At 53.1% G+C, this 23,588-nt stretch overlaps 1 protein-coding gene across 8 annotated transcripts in view; it reads right to left on the bottom strand.

The window, feature by feature from the left end:
* Positions 1 to 22,438, bottom strand: part of COL13A1 (collagen type XIII alpha 1 chain) — an 88,736-nt gene extending 66,298 nt beyond the window's left edge. For 2 of the 8 annotated variants that reach the window (XM_061405202.1, XM_061405205.1), the window contains exons 1-8: positions 22,315 to 22,438; positions 16,992 to 17,018; positions 14,380 to 14,415; positions 11,570 to 11,596; positions 8,858 to 8,908; positions 1,655 to 1,690; positions 838 to 864; positions 202 to 228 (exon numbers count right to left, since the gene is read on the bottom strand). In XM_061405202.1, the coding sequence (XP_061261186.1) occupies positions 202 to 228; positions 838 to 864; positions 1,655 to 1,690; positions 8,858 to 8,908; positions 11,570 to 11,596; positions 14,380 to 14,415; positions 16,992 to 17,018; positions 22,315 to 22,365 (282 nt within the window). In that variant the 5' untranslated portion in view covers positions 22,366 to 22,438. The remainder of the gene's footprint in view (positions 1 to 201; positions 229 to 837; positions 865 to 1,654; positions 1,691 to 8,857; positions 8,909 to 11,569; positions 11,597 to 14,379; positions 14,416 to 16,991; positions 17,019 to 22,314) is intronic. The other 6 variants (XM_061405208.1, XM_061405200.1, XM_061405201.1 and 3 more) reach the window with 6 other exon arrangements.
* Between the last annotated feature and the right edge of the window lie 1,150 nt (positions 22,439 to 23,588).

Raw genomic sequence — 23,588 nt, 5'->3', positions numbered from 1 at the left:
TCCTCATTCCTCAGGTGGAGAAGCCCCCTGCCCACCTCTCCTCCCTGTGCCGAGTAAGTGGGATGCGTGGCACCCAGCTGGGGAGTGACCTTGGGGCAGACACTCCCTCGGCTGGGTAGGGTTTGATAGCCCAGGAGGGCCAGTCCGACCCCTCCACCCACCCTTGAGAGAAGGCTTAGGGTTAGGGTGATCTGGTCTTACCATCTCCCCCTTTGGTCCCGGCCGGCCCTGGAAGGAGAAGAGCAAGTGAGCTGTTTGCAATCAGGTCCCCTCCCCGACAGCTGCCCCTCTCATGAACATCTGTGTCTGCGGCCATGTCAAAAGGGTTGAAATGAACAGAGAGGCGCTCTGGACGGGCAGCAGCCTCCCCATGGACTTGGGCATGTGTAGGGGCTCAACCAGGATGGGAGACCCTGAGGAGAACACAGGAGGCACCCTGAGGTGCTGGGGTGAGGGTTCGGGGGGCGAGGGTGTGAGCTAGAGCCCGGGCTCCTTTCAGAATAGCAGGTTGAGCTCTCCAGCCCTCTTCTCTCCCCGCCTCACTCCTTTCCAGCTCCTTCAGGAGGCCCGGAATCAGCAAATTCTAGGACGGCTGTTGCTCCAGATGCTGAGGGTACAGTTTGGCCACGGACTTGTACCCAAGGGGGTTGGGACAACTCATTCTAATGGCCCTTCTTCCCCTTCTCATTGGCAATGACTGTACACCCCAAGAACATTCATTTTTATCTAAAGTGCCTTCTAAGGAGTCAGGGTCTCGTAGAAGGACTAAAAGACCCCAGGTTAGTGATCTGGACTAAGCGAGGGGGAGGAGCCCACAGTGTGAAAGAGGCCACTCACCGGTTTGCCGTCGAGCCCAATGGGACCCTGAAAGATAAACAGGCCAGATGTGAAGACTGAGCATCACAGGCGTTCTGGCAGACAGACAGCCTGGGGGTGGTTAAGGACACAGGCTCTGGACTCTAACAAGGTAGGGTTCATGTCTCTGCTTCACCACTGGCTGTTATGAAACAGGTAAGCCTTGGCTTCCCATTCTAAAATGGGGAATAAAATAATCTCCCACATGGGGTTTTTGTGAGGAGTAAATGAAATGCCACCTGCCCCATGCCTGGCACCTGACGGGTGGCAGTTACCTTGGTACCAAAATCCTTCTCACCCTAGAGGAAAGTGGACGGCGTGTTCCTGGAAAGCAGGGCCAGCCAGTCCTGAGGCCTGCGGGAAAGGCCTGCCTCCTATCCTGCTTTCAGAATCTCTCGTAGGCCTTAGGAGGGGCTCCCCGGACATTCAGATGGCCAGCCGACTGCCCCACACCCCAGGCGGATTAACCCTCAAAGCCAGGTTGGAGGTGGCTTCCCCAAGATGCATCATCTTCCCCAGAGTCCACGGCCAGCCGGGCTTCCTAGCCTGTGACCTTGCAGCCTGTCTGGCCTGCCGTGCCTCTAGTTTCACGTTGATGTCCCTGTCCTTTTCTGCACTGTGAGTCGAGCACCAGGCTACTCTCCTTGGCGGCTTTCTGTGAAAGCCAGCAGGAGGGGGTCCTTGCTGACGGGGGTTTAGAAGCGCACAGGCAGCTTGAGGGCCAGCCCTGCCTGAAGTTCATCACCCAGCCAGGACCGGGGGTCTCCGCAGACACAACTCACCAGTCCTCTCCACTTACCGGAAATCCTGGAAAACCCCGGGTGCCCGGCTGGCCCTGAAAGAGTGGGAGAGGAGTGAGGATGGGCAAGGAGGTGAGGAAGCAAACCTTAGTGCCTGGTTCACCTGGGCTCCCAGAGGGTCCACGGTTTCCCTCCCATTCCGCTGTGATCATCCCTGGGAGACGCAGCCTGGGAGGCAGGTTGGGGAAAGATGGACATGGACCATCATAGGAAATCTCCAGGGACTGGGGGTGGGAAAGGGGACAGCGGGTGGTCAGCCTCCTTTGGGTCTTTCTGGGAAGTAGCTCCCTGAGCTTCTCCTTGCCCACCTGGATGCTCTGAACCCCTACGTGGGAACAGGGTGGGGAGCAAGGATGCTGGGGACTCAGCCCACAGCACACTGAACTCCTTGACTGTGATTGGCCAAGTCCTCTTCATTTACACAGTTGGTGCTCATGGCCACCTATCTAAGGATGGTTTGGGTATCAGAACTGACCTTCGGAATGTGTTTTCAGGCCAGAACAGGTCAGATTGTCCACTGTCCAGTGTCCCTTCACCCTGGCTAATGGGGCTCTCCTGGTTGGACAATGTCTGGATACCTCCCATCTTTGTGGGATGCAGAGCCATCATGCCCATTTCCCCCAGGGGGCAAAGTACACAGATCGGTATTCAGGTTGGAAATTTGAGGCAGGTTCATTGGCCACAGTCCAGTGGTTTATGATCCAGATTCAGGACAAAGGAGAAGAGTGGAGGTGAGAAGAAGCCTGAGGCTGTGCAAATCCAGGGCTGGGGTGGGGTGACCAGGAGGTCCAAGGTGATAGAGAGTTGAGAAACCTGGATCCCATCACTCTCCATTTGAAGAACTAGCCAGGGTTCTCTTTTGCTCACATATCTTCCAAGGTCAGCCTCGATCTCATCCCGATGTACCACTTTAGCTCCTTTCGTGCCTCACCTTCCCACCTACTCTCTGCCTGGGCACCCTGGCTGACCTGCCTGTCCCTGGACACACCACATCCTTCACATGACTAGCTCTAAGCTTGGAGTCTCCTGTTGGCTGAGATGGGCTCAGTCTCTTCCCAAGTCTGGGGTTTTGAGTCAGGCAGACTGAGTTCTAATCCTGTCTCCACCACCGAGGGCTGTGTGACTTGGAGCAAGCTGCTTATCTTCCTCATGCCTCAGTTTCCTCATCTATAGAATGGGACTAGCTATATAAACTCACAGGGTCATTCAATTACATCTTCAGAGCCTATTGAGATGGTAGCTGCCATCATCACGGTAAACTGAACTGAAATTTGTTAAACTGAACTGAGCCTAAGCCCACCACAACACAGTAAGGTTGCTTTTGATCTGATACGTCTCAGGGTCAATGGAGGTTTGTCCTCGCCAAGCAGTAGATTCAAATCAGACCCTATATCTAGAGGAGGATTTCTCTGGGTCCGTCTGCTGTAAACATGAAACCTCTCTGGGCTGCTTGGGTCCTCCTTGAAGCTGTGGACTTGAGTGTCCAGAGGCCTCTGCTCAGGGGACATACCCAGGGGACAAGGCTGGGTGGTCCCTGTGGGCAGAATCCACGCACTGGTCAGGCGGGTAGCACACTGGAGCATGCCCCGGGCCTGGGATGGGCTTGTGGAAAGCATCCAAAGGGACAAGAGGGTGGAGATGCCACTCATGTAGCAGAAGGGCCCAGGCTTCTCTCCTCTCAAGGATAAGTGATGCTAAGAATAGCACAAAGGAGAAAACCCGGAAACCTCCCCGTGTAAACTTTCAGTTACGCTGAACACTGAGAGGCCCAAAGAAACGGTCAGGAGGAAAGGATTCCAAGAAACATCTTCAGTCCCGCTCTGAATAATATTTACATGGTGGGGATAATCACATGGTTTGCTAATTACAGAGCCGTCCCTGGTAGCAGGGTGCGTCTCTCCAACCCAGAGCCAAGTTTGGGGCTAACCAAGGCTTTTTCAGGAGATCTTGGGAGGGATGTTGTCATTGACCAACTGGAAACTGGGACTCCACTTCCTTGAGAGGTAGGGTATTGGGGAGGCACAAGGAGAGGCTTGAAACTGGACTTTAATTTCTATCTAGATCTTCACATCTGTGCTGAAGGTGGACATCTCTGCCAATGGTTATTGACTGGCTGTATTTATTTGGGAACTGCCTGTGTGCATTCTTTACCAAAAACTCCTACTGCATGGTTTATCTTTTTCCTACTGATTTGAGTAAAGCTCTTTGACAAGAATAATAACTGAGAGTCATATGTGTTGCAAATATTCTTTCCAGTTTGGCATTTGTCTTTTTTATGATATACTTTCTGCCATATGGAAACTCTACATCTATGTCAACAAATATATCAATATTTTCCTATGGCTTCTGGGTTTTAGGTCATGTTTTGAAAGACCTTCCTCAGTTCAGAAATATAATGTTTGCTCATGTTTTGTCCTCTAATTTTATGGCTGCACATTTTATATCTAAGTATTTTGTTCATTTGAAATTTATTCTGATTTCTAAGCTGTTTGTAGTTGTCTCAGTATCATTTCCTGAACAATCTATCTTCTTTTTCTATTGGGAAGTGAAGTCTTTATCATGGACCAAATTTCAAGATGCATTTAGCTTTATTTCTGTTCTGTTTGTTGTTTTAATTGCTCTGTTTCTACAATATGTTTTACTATCTAGTAGAAGAACTACACCTCTCCTTCCTATGCCCCTTTCTCTATTTTTCAAAAAGTTTCTGAAATTCTTACAAGATATTTTTCCAAATGAAATGGAATATTGTTTCACTGAACTCCTAACTAACCCCCAAATTCACTGGTATTAGAATCATGTTAAAATTATGGATGATAGATTTATTTGTAGATTAATTTGCTGATTAATATTATGTCCTTCTATACAAGAACAAGGGCTTCCCTGGTGGATCAGATAGTATAAAATCTGCCTGCAAAGCTGGAGACCTGGGTTTGATCCCTGGGTCAGGAAGATCCCCTGGAGAAGGAAATGGCAACCCGCTCTAGTATTATTGCCTGGGAAATCCTAGAGGAGCCTTGCAGGCTACAGTCCATGGGGTTGCAAAAGAGCTGGACATGACTTAGGGACTAAACAACACCAATATAAGAACAAGGGAAATAAGCTTTACATTGCTTTCTAAAATCTCTTCAAGGCCAGGGAAGAGAGGGAGCTAGGTGGATCCCTATGTCTACTTCTCCCTTCCTTTCTCCTGCCTGTATGTGCGTAGGGTAAAGCAACATAGACAAACCGAAGTTTCTGGATGGTGAGAAACTTCCGTCCTGGCTGACCTCTCAAAGAGGGCCAGTCATGAATCTGTCCAGAGCCTGCCTCATTCCACCTCCCCACCCCAAGTCAGTGCTGACTATCTTTTCAACAGGACTCTGTGCTAGTAAACACTTACTTACTCATGCTGGGGAGAATAGGGAAGAGAGCCCTGCTTTGTGCAGCATTTGCCGATTTCTGGAAATCTGTGATTCTGTAAATACTCTCATCACAGCCCATTTTAAGCCTTCCAGCCAGCCCCGCACCTGCAGCCTCTTCTAAACATGCTCAGTGCTGGAGCAGGAAGGATCAGGGGAGCTCTGTAAACTGCAAGTCTGGCTTAGCAGAACATAACCCCAGGGATAAAGTCCTAACTCCTGGACATCATGTCCTTCACAATTGGGTCCTCGCTCACCTCGACAACCTTCTTCTCACCATCCTTGCTCTTGCTTCGTTCTAGAAGAAACTTTCCTGGGACTTCCCTGGTGATCCAGTGGTTAAGAATCCACCTTACAATGCAGGGGACTTGGTTCCAATCCTTTGTTGAGGAACTAAGATTCCATATGCCACGGAGCAACCAAGCCTACATGCTACAACTACGGAGCCCATGTGCCCAAATTAGAGTCTGTGTGCTGCAATGAAAGACTCTGCGTGGCGCAACTAAGACTCAACACAGCCAAATAAATAATTTTTTAAAAAGAACTTTGCCCGTTTCTCCTGTAGTTTACAGGAATTGCACCTGCCTTGGAAGTTCTGCTCCTCCTTGATCACAGTTTAGTTACCTCTTCCTCCTGGAAGTCTTCCCTGCCTGCCTTCACCCCAGGTCAGGTGCCTCTCTCCGTGTCCCTAATTGTTCCCAGCTAAGCACTGACCATCTGGACTATAATCACTATAGGGTGGTTTCTCTCTGCAAAAGGGTAAGCGGGCTGCAGTCAGGTTTTCATCGTCTACACAGGATCTAGGATGCAGTCGGTGCCTGACAAGTATTAATGGAATGAATAAATGAAGACACATCCAGCAGGTGTCTCACCCTGGCTGTAGGCTGTCTCCTTGCGAGTGAGGGCTGGAACTTTGGATAGCTCTTCCTTGCCTCTGAAGAAAAGCTAGGGGCCGTGGGAAGGAACAAGCTTTCCTAGCCTGGCTGATGACCTCTCCAGTGCCTGCCGGGCCAGCCAGCGTCTCGAGTCCCAGCCTCCATCTCAGCTTAATGGGGCCCGTTGTTCTGGCATCTTGAACCATCCTTCACCAAAGTGCGTGGAGGTCCCCTCTTTGCAAAGACCATTTCTAAAGCTCCAAGAGAGGAGGCAGGTGGCCCCTAGAGCAGCAAGGCTGGTTCTCATTAGCAGCGTCTATTCAAGGCCCTTCCTGGCTGAGTGGAAAGCCATATGTTCCCCATCATCGCCGGTCACAGAGGGCTTGTCCACTTGACCTCTGCCCCTTGACTGCATTGGTCCCTTGGTCTTCTGGGGTCCCCTACTCTCACTAGCTCCAGGGGGCTTGCTGGGAGGAGCTGCAGGGGCTGCCCTGGTGTCTAGTGAGGACTCAGTGGGGGTGGGCCCAGCCATCTCTGTGGTGGTCACACACACAGGCCAAAGTCAGAGGGCCCTGGGCTTGGTCAAGCCTTCTGGTGCCATAAAGCCTCTTTAACACCAACTCAGCACTCACAGGGAGGGCTTTCTCCTCAAGGTAAATATCCTTTTTAAACAGTTGAACCTAAAACATGAAAGAGGGTGTTGGGGAAACAGCGTTGGCATTGGAATGAGGCTGACTGGGCCCAAACCAAGCTCCAGCGCTGAGGAGCCAGGTGACCACAGGCCAACTCTGCGCCTTTCTTTCCCTCTCTGGGAAATGGGCTGGCAGGGCCTGCCTCACAGCTTTCCTGGGAGCTGAAGGAGACCAGCGCATGCATGGTCTTTCAGTTTAGGACCCAGCATGTCTCCAGGTGTCCATGAGAGGGAAGCAGTCACTATTACCAGAAATAGAAAGTACTTCTCACCGCTGGAACCAAGTCCAGCGTGGTGGTTATATTTATGTACGCGGAGCCAGAAGCAGGGTGGAAGGTGGGGGGTGGGGGGGGTGGCTAAAGCAGACCCTGCCCTCTGACCGTATTCTCTGAATGTGGGGTCTTTTCAACCACCTCTATGTTGCCTGCTGAAAGCTGCAGCTAAGAGGGTGTGAGAGGACCAGCCTGATCCACACAAATGGAGCGCCGTGTCACATGGGGAGGCAGGCAGAGATGGTGGCCAAGGGCTACGGCCCATATTCCGTGCTACTCCCCTGCCCTCCTAACAGGCCCACCCCAGGCTTGGCCCTTGCCTTTGGAACCTAGGGCACTGTCTTTCTCTGTGACTTTCCCCTCTCCTGACTTGCCCTCCAGCTGCATACCACCTTTGTCAGGAATACCCAGTACCTGAGGGGGCTTACAGTCCATTGGGGCAGCAGCCACGTGAGCCCAGAAACACAGGTGGTGGGAACTCTGTGGCAGGGTGCTCTGCTACAGCAGCAGAGGTCGGAGGCCAGACTCTGAGCACACAGCCCGGCTGAGTGTCATATCCTAGCAAGGCTCCACTCACGTGTATGACCTTCGGCAAGTCACTCAACTTCTCTGGGCCTCGATTTTCTCATCTATAAAATGGGTGTGCTCATAGTACCTCCCTGTGAGGTTCTCGTAAGGGTTAAGTGAGCTGCTATGTGTAACGGTCTCAGGATACTGCCATAGAGTAAGTGCAAAGTGTCAGTCTTCAGCACTATTGTGTGGTCTGAGCCATGGAAACCTTGTTGAAGCCTGTCTGTGCAGCCCAGGACCCTTCAATCCCTGCCTCCAGCCCAGGCCCCCAACCGGCCAGCCCTGCCAGCCCCACTCTATCCTTTGGCTTCCCCTGCTAAAATTCCTGGGCTCTCCCCCTCTGCTCCCAGCTCTCACCATAGCCCCTCCCTGACTGTCCCAGGGTCCCCTCCCTTGGACAGAGCTTAGCAATTTGCTCTCTGACCCCTCTCCTTAGTCTGTGGGTAGAAGATTCCTGCTTGCCATTGAACACAGGGAGATAAGTTAGAGGGCTTCATCCACCCACTGGGTGAGGCTCCGGGAGTCTGAGGCTAGGCCTCTGCATCCCTTCCTCCCTCCCATGCATGGTCAGTTAGCAAAAGAGCCCAGGAGAGCATGGAGACAGCAGCCCATTGCTATGCGGGGAGCCTTGGGGCCAGGGGTCCTGGGTCCTAATCCTTCTCTATCTGCGGGATCCCAGCCAAGCCCCTTCCCCTCCCTGTGCCTCAGTTTCCCCTTCTGGGAGGTCCCTTCTGCCCTGACAATTGGAGATTTGATTGAAGCCCCGTGGGTTGGACACTTTGAGAAAAACAGTCAGTCCTCCTTCCCACAGTCACGGCATCTCCCTGCAATCACCCGAGCCCCCCTTTTGGTCCCTAAGGAACTGTACTGGAGGGGAAGCTTCTCTTGATTTTCCCAAGCCCCCGGCCGCTGGGCAGAGGGTACTGGGACCCAGCACCGAGCACAAAAAAAGAGCCTTTGTGGGCGAGTGGTGGGCAGGCTTTGCCAAGACCAGGAGTGGGAGCTTGGGTCAGGGAACCAGGCCTCTGGGGTAGCTGCTCCCTGGGCATCTGGAAACAAGGCTTATCCCCTGGAAAGCTGGAGCACCGGGCCTCCCCACCCCAAGAAGAGCCAGCACTTCCTCCCTCTGCCTGTAAACAGCAGGGCTGCCTCACAGCGGCTGTCATTTCGTGGCTAGAGGGTTGGCTCTCAGAAACCTTCCCAAGAGGGTGTAACTGAGGCGGATTTACTTTCTTTAACATCGACAGCAGCACTGAGGCCTGGCCGGGCTGACCGCATCCCATGTGGTGGACATCACACCAGAGGCACAGCCAGGACTTGTGTACCCCCTCCCCACCCAGCCCGTCTCATTAACTCACCCATCCATCCATCCCAAAGAAGGGCAAAAACCACTTACAGGGGGGCCGCGGGGACCAATGATGGACATGCCGGCATCTCCTGGGGCGCCCTGTGTGGGAGAGAAAGAGGCAGGAGGGGAGAGGGAGGGGAGGAGAGAGGGGAAGAACAGAAAGGAGAAGCTGGCAGGTGGGGAAGGCAGAGAGGGAGGGGGGGACCCCAAGACCCAGAGACCGTAGGACAAGGAGGCAGAGGATGTGGAGGAAGATGAAGGACTCACAGGAGAGGAGATGAAAAGAGGATGCATGGAACATTCCAGAAGGATCAAGAAGGGCAGTGGGGAAGCAGGAGGAATGGAGAGAAGAGATATGAGTGAGAGCACATGATTGTGGACCAGAGAAAGAGGGCGGTGGGCCCCCAGGCCGGGAAGTGGGGAGAAGAGGATGTCGTGTGGTGATGGGGAAGACGGAGGTGCAGGGGGTTGGGGGAGAGAGGGAGGGAGGGAGACTCAGCTCAGCCATGGCTGCTCAGGCCCTAGAGGCGTCCCCACAGGGCCCTGCTCAGGATGCTCCCCAGCCTGCCCCAGCCCCAGCCAAATTTCACACCCTCTGAGCCTTCTTCCCCAGTCCCCAGTGCCCACGTGGCTGCACACCTGTAACTGTCAGAAAGCAGCCCACCCCTGGATGGAGCTGCTGTAAACAGAGGTGGGGACAAGACACACACTTGCTGCGTGGGCCCAGCAGGCCTGAGCCTGGAGGTTAGAGCTGCTTTGGCCTCCTAGTCCTGGTGTGGAGTGACACAGAGGGTTAAGTCTGCGGCAGAGTTTTCAGCCCGGAGAGGATGGTGGATGCTGGGCTGGGGGCTCAAAGTGCCACGTGTTCCAGCTGCCTGGATAAGCTTGTGTGTGTGTGTGTGTGTGTGTGTGTGTGTGTTGGAGCTTGGGGAAGTGTGACAGAAGGAGGATGAAGGGTGTATGAACACAGGTGGGGATGAGAGGCGATGTTCTGGCAGAAGGATTCTGACGGTGCCCGGCTGGAGGATGGCAGGATGCTACTTCCCTCCAGGAGTCCAGGAAATGCCCAGGCCTCACCTGCAGGTCTTGCTCTGCCTCACGGAACCTCTCTGAGCCCACATATCTCCTCTGTGAACAGGATGCTGAGAGAAACTCTGCTGCCCTTACAGGGCAAGGGACGGAAATGCATTTGTAAAATGTCATGCCTCACACGCAGGTGAAGAGTGAATTCAAATTAAGTAGCTGTTTATTCCATTGCAATTATATCATAATTTTTATACAAGGCAACATAGTGTGATGGGTAGGAGCCAAAACGCTTGGGTTTGAAGCCCAGCTCTGCTCCGTGCTGGCTGACCTTGGGCTACTTAACTTCTCTCTGCCTCAGTTTCCTTACCTGTAATGCAGAGATAATAGCGCCTGTCTCATAGGGTAGATGTGAAAATTTCATGAGATAATGGTGTAAAATGCTTAAAAGAATGCCTGGTCTTCGAAGGGGCTAACAAGTGTCTGCTATTATCCTTATACTGTGATTGTGTCCCTGTCTTTCTCCTGGGTGGTTTAACCGCCCGTGAGAGTGAGACCCAGTCTTTGTTATACTTGGAGGACGGCATAGCACAGTGGTTAGGGACCCGAGTCTGACCTGGAGTCAGGCACCCTGGGAATCCTCTCCAGCCCTGTCACTTAAAAAAGTTTTTTTTTTTTTAATTTTTAAATTGTTCGGCCATGCCATGAGGCATGTGGGATCTTAGTTCCCAGACTAGGGATTGACCCTGGGCCCCTGCAGTGGAAGCACCAAGTCTTAACTGCCAGGGAAGTCCCCAGCTCTGCCACTTTCTGCGGTGTGACTTCAGGTATGTGACCCTGCCTCTCTGTGCTTCAGTTCCCTCTCATATAAATGAGACTACCAAGCCTCCCTGGAAGGGTCACCTCACTGTTACCTGGGATGTTACTGTTACAGAGTAAACCGCTTAGAACAGCGCCTGACACGGTTCGCGCTTAATATATGGTTGTTGCTGTCCTTACTGTTGTCATTTTTATTTCGGAGGTGGGGAGACTTGCAGAAATACACACTGTGGTGTCCAAGCGAGGAAGTGTGGAGCTGGGACCAGGAGTCCGCTTCTAGCCCTCTGCCATCTCTAATCCTGTGGGACCTCGGGCAAGCCTCACACCCACTCTGGGCCTCATCTGGAGAGCCAGCTGGTTAGCTTCACTGCTCTATAATCCCTCAGAGCCCACCCGGTTCCAGGACAGGACTGTTTCTTCGGCGTCTAGCTTCCTGGCAGACTCCACTCTATCACCCCGGGAGTCTGTCTGGGCGTTTGCTGGGGGACCGTCTCGGGGGGAGCAGCATAAAGAGAGTGTCTCGGCCTGAGGGGGCAGTGGTGGGCTGCAGGTGGGGATAGGACCAGCCACATACAACGGCAGCTGGTGCTCTCCTCACCTCTGGGAAGGGTGACTATCTAAGGCCAAAATCAGTGCCAGGAGGCCACGTGCAGCCCCCACGGGCAGCGGAGACCCCTCAGCCATGGGAGTGGGACCTCAGTCAGGGAAGTGGGACCTCAGCCCACGACTCCTGCCTGATGGGGTGGTGGCTGTTAGTAGACCCGGCCGTGAGAGGCTGCGAGGGCAGAGCAGGCTGGGCTGGCATCCTCCACTGGGGCCTGTGCACCAGGAGGAGGGCTGGAATGGGGGGCTTCCAAAAGCACCCCCATGAGTCCAGGGGGTGGAGGCACTGGTGTGGAGGGGAAAGCGTGGACTCACCTTCTCGCCTGGTTGGCCCTTTCCTCCCTGGGGCGATCACATGCAACATGGGGTGCAGGGAAGAGAGAGGGTGGGAGGGAGAGAAAAAAGAAAGGATGAGAGAGAGACACACACACAAGAATTTGTGTTAATGGCATGATGACCAAACACAAGAAATCACCGTGAAATAAGAAACAAAACAAAACACAGATGCTAACACTCGACAGGTCCCAAGTCTGACAAGCGTAGCTCATGAACGGCTGTTGTCTCAGCCCAAAGGCTGGCCCCAGCCAGATAACTAAGAAGGAAATAGTGGCAGGGACCTTAAGAAGCCCTCCTGACATCTGTGTGTATGTGTGTACGTGACAGACAGAGAGAGACAGAAAGAAGGAGAGCCCACCCAGGCCAGAAACATGTCTGGGGATCTGTGGCCCCAGCAGCCTGGGTCTTTTGAGGAGGGAGTGGGCATGGGAGAGACTTTTTCAAGGACTGTGAGGTGAGGTGGAGTCCAGTCCTTTTGAAGGTCTAGCCGAACACCAAGCACGAAACTGCCAAGCTAGACGCAACAGAAGTCGTTAGGAGTGGCCAGGCAAGATGCAAAGAGGAACACAGACAGAAGGACACACATCTGGGAGGATGCATCCGGGATGCAGAGGGAAGTGGGTCATGGCCAAGGACCCCTGGACCCATGGTGACCAATCCACCCTCATTCATAGCAGCCAGGGGCGCCACCTCTGGTGAATCACGAGAACATCTCAGGCACTTCACACGCATTGCCCACCCCAGTACTTCTCAGGTGGCCCACGCCAGGACGCCTACTGGGCAGCCAAATGGGTCCATTGTCACATTTAAAACAGCACAAGCAGCATAAAAGCACCAAGGTGGTTTGAAAATAGCTTTGTGTAGACGGAAATGGGGAGACCTCCTGTCGCTCTTTCTCCTGCCCCACCCCCTGCCCCGCTGTGGTCAGATCAAGGCTTGGATGGACACTTCCTGGGGGGACACATGCATAGGGCCCGAGAAGGACGGCATGAGGGGGCAGGCCTGGAGGGGCTGCTTTGCACTCTGCAGGCTTCCCGGCAGGCTGGCGGCTGCACACAGGGTAGAGACTCCTGAAGCTTACCTGTCAGGAGGAAGGACTTGGGTGTCTTGGGTACCAGACCCAACTCCACCCCAATCCTGGGTAAACTGAGTCTCAACGTGCTCATAGACAAACAGGATCTCAGAGGGCTGCAGTGGAGAATGAACCTGGCCCAGGCTTTCCCAAAGTGAGCCCCTGAGAAGGCTGGCTGAATGTCATCCCCCTACTCTACAAAGGACACACTGACAGCGTGGGGGACTCAGGGTTTGGGCTTAGAGAGCTGGAGCCTAGAGAAAGGGTGAGGCAGGAATGCCACAGTGCTGTGATCTGGGAAGTGGTGGGAGAACCGCCCAACGGGGTGGCCCAGGGCTCCCAGTCTCCCTGTCTTGACAGTTCTTGCGTGGCCCAAGGGAGCTCAAAGCTCTGTGACATGGAACCCTTGTCCTGAACCTCTGAAATGTCCCAGAACCTAGGCCTAGAACTGTGGCTTCACCCTAAGGATCAGACCCTCCTTAGACTGTGATGCCCATGGAGGGGATTTGGGAGGTGGGAGGCAGGATTCCATTATTAGGGTTAGGAGCACAGATGTAGAGTCAGGCTGCCTGGATTAAAATAAGCCAGTTCCTGGACCTGTGACCTTGGGACAGACACTTAACATCCGAGCCTCAGTTTTCTCATCTGAACAATGGGGGTGGACATCGTGCCTGCCTCATGTAGTTCTGGGGAGGACCGAATGAGCTGACGCGTGGAAGGCCCTGAGCACGAGACAGCACTTTCAAGTGTTAGCTGTGATCTGGTGCCTCTGTGCTCTGGGCTCACACCAGGCCAGCCCATGCACACAGGATGCCAGACCCAGGCCTAAGGCCAACCCAGGCCAAGAGGTGATGTAAACAAGGCAAAGCATGTGAGTGACATGGAGAGATGGCATGGGGTTGGTAGGGGGCACTGGAAACCAGGGTGGAGGTTGAGGCTGGCAGCTGGTGGGGACTCAGAGGTCAGATGGGGAGAGGAGCTGAGGCCATGTCCTAGACTTGGGGGGGCGGGGAGGCCGGTGTGTGGTCATCACTGCCTTAGGCGGCCACCAGGTGCTGCCTTTCCAAGCACCAGGAAAAACCCTGGTGCTGGGCCCTCAAAGCCTAGTGCTAACCTTCCCATTTGTGACACAAGCTCCCTATCATGTCTTCTGTTTCACCATCTTATTTTTTCAGCAGGAAACGAAGGTTTTAACCCCCACCTTCCTGGTGAGGATTGGAGGCACTGCCTGGAAGGAAGCCCTGTCTTCATCACTAGCCTCTGTCTAGGGAAGATGCCTCCAGACACTGGCTACACTGTAGTTTCTGTAGGACACTTTCTGTTGGCGTTTCCTGCCATCTTTCACTGCTCTTGCTGGAGGATGGTTGCAGGAACAGCTATAAATCTGAGGGTGTGCTGCCTGTCTCGGCGGGGGGAGAGGTTAGGGCGTAGAGTGATGGGAGTTCTTCGTAGTGATTGGCAAAGAGCCTTTATTCGTGCCATTTTTGGATTTTTCCTTTGCCATGGCAATTCTCTGGAGAGTTAAAGCCATTTTGCAAGATCTGAAGGGTTGGAATAAACCATTCCCCTCTTCCTCGAGTGTCCTTTCTGCAGCAGCCTTGGGTGGGGAGAAGCGAGAGGTCCGAGTGCCTCCTAGGGGGTGGGGTGGTCTGTAGGCCATGCCAGCACAGGGAAGCAAGCAACGGCTGCCCCATCGGGCAGAGATGCTCCAACTCACCACACGTCCAGGCATCCCAATGGCACCTTTGTCCCCCTGATGAAGGAGGCAGAAACAATTAGAGGTAGCCAGAGCCAGGCCAGCATGTGAGGAGCCCCATGGCTAGCGACACACCCAAGATCTGGTTTGCCTGGGTGCTTGGGACGATTCCCAGGCATCGTGGGTGAACTTGCCCCTTGAGCCCCACAGACTGGTCACATCCTTGTCACGCTCAGCTTCAAGGCAGGGAGAGTGAATGGCAGCTCCCATCTGACAGAAGGGTGAATCATTACCCTTGCTCTGTCTCTGTCAGAGCTGGGGGACAGTGCTCACGGCCCCCAGCTCCTCCCCAAGCCCTGTGTCTGCAAAGACTACCAATACAGTCCTGCCCCTCCTTGCCACCAACCCGGCACCAACAGTGCGCCATGCGGCTTCAGCCGCATCAAGAGTTTCAGCTGCTCGGACGGAACTGCTCTGTTTTGCAGCCAGGGGTTATATCTCCTCATTCTGGAAATCTGCTTTTAAGTTTTATTCTTCCCTCTTTTGGTAGAGAATATTTTTTTGCAATCATATATGTGCAGACTCATAAAATCTGGGGTAGGGCTTGGGGTTTGCTGGGAGCCTGGAAGGATGGAAAGCCACAGGAGCTGAAAATCAGATGGTGTTTGTCCCGGTAGGAAAGAGCTGGGTTTGTGGGTTCATCTGAAGGGTGGGCACTTCTGGAGCGATTCTGTGTCTGCTGACGCCACTTAGGCAAATGCCGTGAGGGATAATTAGCATCCTAAGATGTACATGGACACACCAGGGAGTCGCAACCAGCTCTGAATTAGGCTCCTGTTACACACACACTGTCAAGACTGAAGGTGTCTTCAGTAAAGTGTTCAGACTTTGGGAAAGAGTGGCAGGGTTGCAGCAAGGGTTATGAGCATGGATCATAACCACGATCCATGAGCTCCCTGAAGCTCCCTGAGAGGATGTCAAGAGACGATGGCTCTGGGAATCTAACTCTGGGTGCCTGTCACCTGGTGAGTGCCTTGCAGACTTCGTCTACAGGTACTGAGCCCAGCAAGGTTCCGGGGAAGCGACTGTTATAAACATGTGTGTACTTCACACTTTTGCACTTCACAACAAGCATCAGCAGATCTTTTTGTTGGTCACTCCCAGAGTAGCTGTGACCCTTCCCACTGAGGATGCCAGGCCCACTGGTCATCGCTTGTGACATCCCAATGGCTCACTTGCTCTTGTGCTTTTGAATGATCTTGCAGGATGTGTGTTTTGGTTTCATTTCTTTTTTTTTTTTTTTTTAAACTAATGGTCTTTGCAGTCCTGGCCATAAAATGCTTGGTTTAGGGACGGGCATGGAGTGGCCGGAGACTGGAAATTCTTGTGTGGCGGCCCCTGCTCTGCGAATTGCCCCCAAATGCTTTTTAAAGGTGGACGTTGTCAGAAAAAAGAAAAAACAAAGTCTGCCCACGTTCCCCCAGCCATCTGACTTTTCCCCCTCCTTGGATTTCATGGGACAGATTGCCCTGTCCTTCTTTGCTCCAGGGTTCATACTTGCTGGGACAGTTTTCATTTTCAAAGCTAAACATTCTCCCACATGTATTTCATTAAGAGAGTCCTTGCTAGATTTGAATTCTAGAAGTTACTGGTGTAGTCAAGAGGTTATAGTACAATTCACATTGAAAAGAGGAGTAACTGGGATAGAAAGATGCACAGGAGGCTCTGGAATCCAATTGATGTGGCCTTCGGGGCAGGGAGAGAGGGCAGCCTGGTGCCAGCCCTGGCTCCCCCTAAATGCCCACCTTGGCCCTCTGGCTGGCTAGAGCATCTCTCCTGAGCCAACAGCCATCTGAGGGCCCATGGTATCCAGTACTCCATGCATCGATGCCCCAGGCTACGCTCTACAGGGCAATGTCTTTGAAGACTTTAAAGATGGGTCTCATATACCCAGTATGGATCACGGAAAATAGCAGTGTGGGATGCTGTGTGATAACATGGGGCCTTCAACAGGTCTACAAATGAGGCTTGGACAATCGGACCAGCTGTTTTCCCTCTCTATTTCCTCATCTATAAAATGGGCGTAATAGTACCCCTTTTATTGAGTTGGTGAACGAATCAAATGTATAAAGAGCATTTAGCTTGGTGCCTGGCATGTATTGAGGTCTCAGTGAGAGATGGTTATGAGTACTATTTCTACTTCTGTCCCAAAGCCCCCGTGGTTACTGGACCCAGCTTCTCTAGCACTCAGAAATGGTAACTCGAGGGGGAAATAAAGTGTTTGAGTCTACTCTTACCAGGGGACAAAGCAGGGACAGTGGCCTTTAATGACGCTGGTAGGCAGGATAACCAGTAAGCCAGGGGGCTGCCTTCCCATCCAGCCCCGCTTTACGGGGCCATCAGTCTGAAGTCAGGTGCAGCCCTGCAGGGGCTGCATGCTGTCATTGGCCTGCCTGGGGCCCCAGGAAAGGTACCCAGGTGCTTCACCCTCAGCCGTAGGTGAGAGATGCTGAAGAGAGGCCTCCCATCCAGACACACCTGGTGGAAAGTGGCCACCCACCCTCTCCTGTCCTTGAAGTGAGGAACAGCCTGTGAGAGAAAGGCAAAGGGAAAAAGAAACGAAAGGTACTTACGGGGAGGCCGGGTCTTCCAGCAGGACCCTGAAATTAAGGAGGAAGAGTGAAGTTTAGGAAGGTCAGGGTATTGCAGTGTCTGAAAGTTCCAACTAGCTGTGTGAACTTGGAGTCCCTTGTGCTCTATGAGCCTCTGTTATTTTATAAATAAAATGAAGACAGGGCCTTAATCACTAAGCTTCCTTTCAGTTGTAGCATGCATTCAGTCACTCATTCATTCGTTCAGGAAAGCCGTTAGCAGAGGCCTTCTGTGTGCCAGGCCCAGGGCCTGTGCAGGGGACAGAAGACAAGAATGCCTCTTCATAACTCTCCCTCAAGGTCCATCGGAGCTCTGGGCCTCACGAGCACATCCCCTCTCTCTGAGCCTCTGTGTCTCAGGGTTCCCACTCATGTGGTCTGGCCCTGGCCTGGGAAAGGGCCTGAGGGCCTGGGGCTTGGCCCTCCCTGTCCTACCACACAGGAGAAGCCAGACACCGTCTCTGATGGAGCCAGTCTGCCTGGGACACGTCTGGTGGACCTGCCCCACCTGCGCCAATGGACCATGACCAGGGAACAGAGGGTGGGAGCCTCCCTGGGGGGACCTCTTCCCCTCCGTTGGGATGGTGAGGGGAGCAGTGGGACTTCCTTCCTTTGATGCCTCTAACTGGCTTCAGGCCACTCTCTCTACAGTGAGTTGGCGCTGAGGGTGAGCAGGAGGCTGGACCCCACCCCATGTGGCTCTGGGAGCCTGTCTTCACTGACCACAGCCATGTCTGTCTCAAACCCTTTACATGAATAATTCTAGGACTCTTGCCTAGCACAATTCTGGGTGTAGACTAAAGACTCCCTATGATGGATCTAAAATCCCATTGAAGAGAGGAAAACATTCAACAAAGTATTGATCATAATAGTTATTCTCAGAGTAATATGCACAGGCGTGGGCGCAGGAACGAAGGAGCTTCTGAAAAACTCATATATTTTTCCTTCTGGCCTCCAACTTCCAGATAGATCTGATACAAGAGGGTGGTGGAGAAACTGCTCTAGGAGCTGCCTGGTGGGATGTCATGGAGCGCCCTGCAGAGGGTGGGGAGGACTACCTGGAGAGAGCTTCTGGAGCCGAGCCCCCACCCTAGCACGGCTGAGGCCTGGGGTCAGGAGAGACAGGGTCGTGGTAAGGGAGAAGCAAGCTTAAGTTAAGAGCAGGGCTCTGGTGTCGGCCGGCCTGGCTGACACTTACTAGTCAGTGACTTCAGGCAAGTCGCTTGGCCTCCCTGTACCTCAGTTTCCTCATCTTGTAAATGGAGAACAATCTCTACCTCTTGGGATCGAATGAGCTGATGTATGTAGAGCACGTGGCACAGGGCTGGCAGGGAGCCAGCGCTGAGGACCACAGTCATTAGAAGGGAAGAGGACTGGCTGGCAGGCGTGTGCAGCTGGGCCCACTCTGCTTTCAGAGGCACAGCCATCAGGTCTGTTTCTCTCCTTCCAGACTCTTCCCAGAAACCCACGGCAACACCAGGAGTAGGTCTCAGGGTGTCCATCTGGAGACAAGTCCCTCTGCCCCAGGGCTGCTGAGCAAATGCAGGCAGTGCCAGAAATAAGGCCCCCTTCCTGGGGCCTTGTTTCTGAGGATGTCCGTGAGGCGGGGTGGGGAGCAGTGACACCCCCACAGAGAACCAAGCTCAGGGGATGCTGGTTAGCGGCTGCAGAGGTAGAGGGTCAGTGTCCACTCCTCCTCTCTGCTGAGTTTTACCCCCGGGGCACTAAAAGGTAAGCTCCCAGGGCAGGCAGGGCACGTTCTGTTTTGCTCCTGGTTGTGTCCCCATTGCCTCAAGGAGTGCTGAGCTTTTAGTAGGTCCTTAATTCATGCTTGTGAACAAATGAACCTGGAAACGCAGCCACCTTCTTTCCCAGCCCCACAAAGACAGCCTGGGGCCCCCCTGGTGTCCTCCTTGATCCAGAGCTGTAGCGCTGAGCCAGTCCCTCTTCATGCCGCTTCTAAATGCCATCAGGGAGTGCGCCCACAGGGGGCGGCCACCTCCCTCCTTCCCAAGAGGCAGGCGCATCTGTGGAGGGTTCCCAGCCTCACACAGGGGCTCTGACCCGGAGACGCACAGAGGGGCTCTGTGCAACTGCTCGTGTGCTGGCCACTGATATCACCTGCACTCAGGGGAAGTTCTCTAGGGTCTTGGCACCAGGTAAAGAAGTGCTTCACCTAACTCTCCCTGATCCCTGACTCTCGCAACAGCTCTGCTTTCCCGTTTTCTCTGTCCACCAGGAAGCTCCAAGCTGAACCTGTGACTTGGCTGCACAGGATGCTGTGGGGTCATCAGCTTGGATGCCCCTTGTTTTCTTGCCTCTGCTCTCCACACACCTACCCACTGTTTCCTTATCTAGTTTATGAGTCACTCCCAAATGTTTCTTGGATTAATGTGGGATAGAAATAAAATGAAGTAGTAAATTAATGAATAAAAATGCAAAGACTAATAATTTCCTCCTGAAAATCTTTGGGGATCATCTAGGGAAGCCTTCTCTTTCTAGAGTTTAAATGAGTTAATATATTTTACATGGAAAAATATATACATAATTATACACACATGTAGGTATGTATAATATGTATACATATACACACATATGTATGTATAATAAGAAAGAAAGATGGCACTAAGTCGTGTCCGACTCTTGTGACCCTATGGATTGTAGCCTGCCAGGCTCCTCTGTCCATGGGATTCTCCAGGCAAGAATATTGGAGAGGGTTGCCATTTCCTTCTCCAGGCCATACATATAATTATGTATATATTCCTTACATCTGGATGAGGCAGGTACTATTACTATTTTCATCCTATAGATGAGGAAACTGAGGCACAGAGAGGTAAAGTAATTTGCCCAAGGTCACACAGCTAGAAGTGGCAGAAGCAGGATTCAGACCCAGGCAGCTTGGCTCCAGAGTCCATGCTTGTAATCACTTTATTACACTGCTTCCATAAAAATACAACAGTGCCTAACACATAGTTAAGTGTTAGCTAGTATTCCAGCAAGCATCACTTTCAACCAAGGCTAGCAGCTGAACATCCTGTATTTCCTCAAGAAAGAGACACATATACTTCCCTTGGTCATCTGTTTCAGTCTCACAGTTGGCATCATTAAGACACTCTCTCTTAAAACCTAGAGCCAGAATGGCCAACAACTGTCAGCTAGTGTGGACTCCAGCAGACTGGTAGTGACTGAGTAAAGCACTCTGTTAAGATGCCTCCTAATTCATTAGCAATGTCTGTCATGGGCAGCGGGGGTGCAGCAGTGGTGGGCACCTATTTTCGACCGCCCAGATGATCCCCGCTGCTACTTAAATCCATCCTCCACGGTTGAGTTCTCTAGATGCTGACTGTCCGTGTGTCCACAGGAACCGGAGTTACCCCAGGAGGTGCCCTGAGAAACACCCAGAGGGCGGCAGACCGGCCTTGTGATCAACTGCCATCTCCCTCTCCCTGCCCCTGGCTGGTAGCATTCTTCCTTTGTGGGAAGCAGAGAGAGCAGGCAAGGGGGTGATTTCCACCCTGGTAGGCTTCCAATTTCCTCTTCATCTTGTGGTTTCAGGCAGGGTTGGGTGAAGACTCAGGCCTCTTCTGTGTCAGGTTGAGAATTCAGGAGAGCTACCTGGGCCGCTGTCCCTCATTCCATGGGGCTGGGGGCTGGGTGGGCAGGCACTGGGAGGAGAGGATCATATCCACCCATGCATGCATACGAGCTAAGTCGCTTCAGTTGTGTCCGACTCTTTGAGATCTCATGGACTGTAGCCCACTAGGCTCTGTGCATGGAATTCTCCAGGCAAGAATACTGGAGTGGGTTGCCATGTCCTTCTCCAGGAGATCTTCCTGACTCAGGGATCGAACCCATGTTTCTTATGTCTCTTGCACTGGCAGGTGGGTTCTTAACCACTAGTGCCTCCTGGGAAGCCCACCCAACCACCTCCCAATTTGCTCCCACCCTGCAGAGCCCCCAGCAGTGACAGCACCTCCCTGGCTGGGGACCATTGTGGGATAAGGCCTGCAGAAGCTCTCAGGACACTGTATTCCTGGGGAGCACAGCCCCCAAGTCAGGCAGGGACCCAGCACTGATTCAGGTTAGCTGGGGAGCCTGGCTGTGGGGACCAGGTATAATGGGGGAGGTCCCTGGAGTGGGGGAGGTGAGGACTCTTTCTGGCTTTGTCAGAAAAGAAAGGGAAAAGCAGCCCATTTCCAGCAGGTGGTCCGTCGAAGTTTCCTATGCAGAGTTTATTTTGGAAGATTGATGACAGGAATTGAGGTCTGACATCCAAAACACGCACGATAAATCAACCCTCCTCCTCTCAGGGAATGACAAGATTTTCCTCTCTCTCTAAGTGAGCAACGAGCAAGCTGGGCGGTATCGTCAGCCTGGGTTCAATGTGCCTTTCAGAACGCGGATGGAACGGAACATCATGGTCTCATTACAAACAGGGTGGCTGCTCTCCACGGTTCAGATCAAGACAACAGCTATGGAAATGACTTCTCCGAGGAAGGGCTGGTGATAGGCTTTCAGGATCCTTGAGAAAGATCTGATGCGGAGGGCTCGGCCCTTTCAACTCCAATCCCCAGCTCCTCGGGGCGTGATCTCTGGGTCTTTTGTTGGGGTATCAAATGCTGTCCTCAGAAGACACGCTCCTGTTCTCTGGATCCATTACTTCAGGGAGACAGTCTCCTTGGGCTCTTCTCAGGTTCTCTGGAAATGGCTCGGCTCCCCCGCCCTGCCTTGGACTCTAGGGCAATGCGAGGGGAAGGAGACCGACCGGCTGCCTCGACATTGTGTTGTTTCCCAGTCTAACTTGCTGACATCACCCTCTTACATAAAAATACCACCACCAACAGCCACCACCTGCCTGAAGTGACTTGGCCAGATGGAGCTGCCCACACAGTGGGGCAAAGACCATGTCCTAGGAGCGGTCCACACTCACTGACCTGTTTACTGAAAGGGCAGGAGATCTTTCAAGGACCCGGACCTGAGTAGAGATGACCTCTTTCTTCTTATACCTGGTGCTCCTTTGACTCCACTTGCTTCTTTGGAGGACAAAGGAGCAGGCTAACAATGGGGCAAGCCAGCCTTTCAGATTATATTCGGGGACAGGCTTCCCCTGGGCACAACCTCTGTTTGGCCCTGGGGGGCGCAGAAGTGGATGGGAAACAAAGTGACGGCCATGTCAACCCTCTGGGGGACCCTGCAGACTTCAGTGCAGAGTATAAGGGGCTCAGACCCCCCACCCCGGGCCCAGTTACCAGCAGAGAGCAAGGTCTTTTGGACATTGGAGACCAGACTTCACAGGAGTACTTACAGGAGGCCCTGAAAGAGAGAGAGAAAATGCTAGGGTCAGTGCCACCGCCATAAGGGCTGCCTTAGAAGGAGCATCCAAGAATTCTTCAGCTGTGGGGTTTCCAGCTGGTCTCCGAAGTTTGCATTTTCCTGGCCCACTTTCACCCATCTAATCTCTTCCCCCTTTATTTCACCTCTGTATTTTTATCACTGGATGAGAAATCCAGAGGTCTGGGCCCCAGGTGCAGCTGGGCTGTGGCCCTAACTTCCAGTCCATACCTCAGCTGCCCACCCTAGAAAACAGGCTCTGAGGGATCCACTCCAGTTTGGGCTCTTGGTGGCACTGCTAAATGTGGGGTGCTGGGCACCAAGGCACTTTGACAAGGGTCAGAGGGTGACAGAACCTGGAGATTGTGCTCATCAGCACGCCTGCTGTCTCTCCATGCTCCCACGAAACGCAACGGGAAACAGGCAGGAGCAGCAGGAGCCAAAGGAGGTTTTTCCCTGAGTTCCCCTCTGATGGCTATCAGGCCTGCCCTGGTTTCTGGTAAGCTCTGAGTCAGGCTTTCTGCCCTCCCGGGTCCACTGCCCACTCCCTCTTTCTCACCGCGCACCTCTGTGCCCCGGCCCCACCCTCCCTTCAGCCTCCCTCCTTTCTTTCCTCCTCCTTGTGGCCACCTCCCGCCTCCTCCCTCCCACAGGCCTCAGCAAGAGCCCTATCTCATTACCAAGGGCCAAGAATTACAAATTCAAATGTTCCTTACAAATTCAAGTGTTCCGCAAAAGGGGCAGGAGGATGGGTAGGGAGGTAAGGGAGAGAAAAAAGCAGCAGCCGAGAGATTGCGAACTGAAAGGCATCTCTGCAAACACGATTCACCAAAGTCCAGGGCCCGTGGGATTCCCGGGGTGTCTGCCTAGCCCCTGGTGACCTGGCCACGTTAACACAGCTGCGACTCCTGTCGCTTCTTTTATGCTTGGCCAATAAAGACTCCTTATATTTCCCCTAGCTCCTCGTGTTCCCAAAGCCAGCTTCCTTCTCTCCGCCTTCATCTGCCTGCTTCTCCATCCTCAGAGGAAACAGCCTCTTTCATCCTGGCCTCTGTCAAGCCATCACATTAAGGGGACCAGAGATGGGGAGTTCCCGGGTGAGGAGGCCCCAGGCAGGCCGGCAGTGAGGCTTTCGAACAGCAAGAAGGAGGGAGGTCGAGGGAGGAGGGGGACATCTGGGACCTATTAGATGGAGGGGCAGGGGAACGTCACCCAGAATCTGAAAATATCCCGAGTGCACCAGCAAGA

The sequence above is a fragment of the Bos javanicus genome, chromosome 28 (genome assembly GCF_032452875.1).
Source record: "Bos javanicus breed banteng chromosome 28, ARS-OSU_banteng_1.0, whole genome shotgun sequence".
NCBI lineage: Eukaryota > Metazoa > Chordata > Mammalia > Artiodactyla > Bovidae > Bos > Bos javanicus.
The sequence above is the reverse complement of the archived record's forward strand: the minus strand, read 5'-3'. Positions and strand labels throughout refer to the sequence as shown.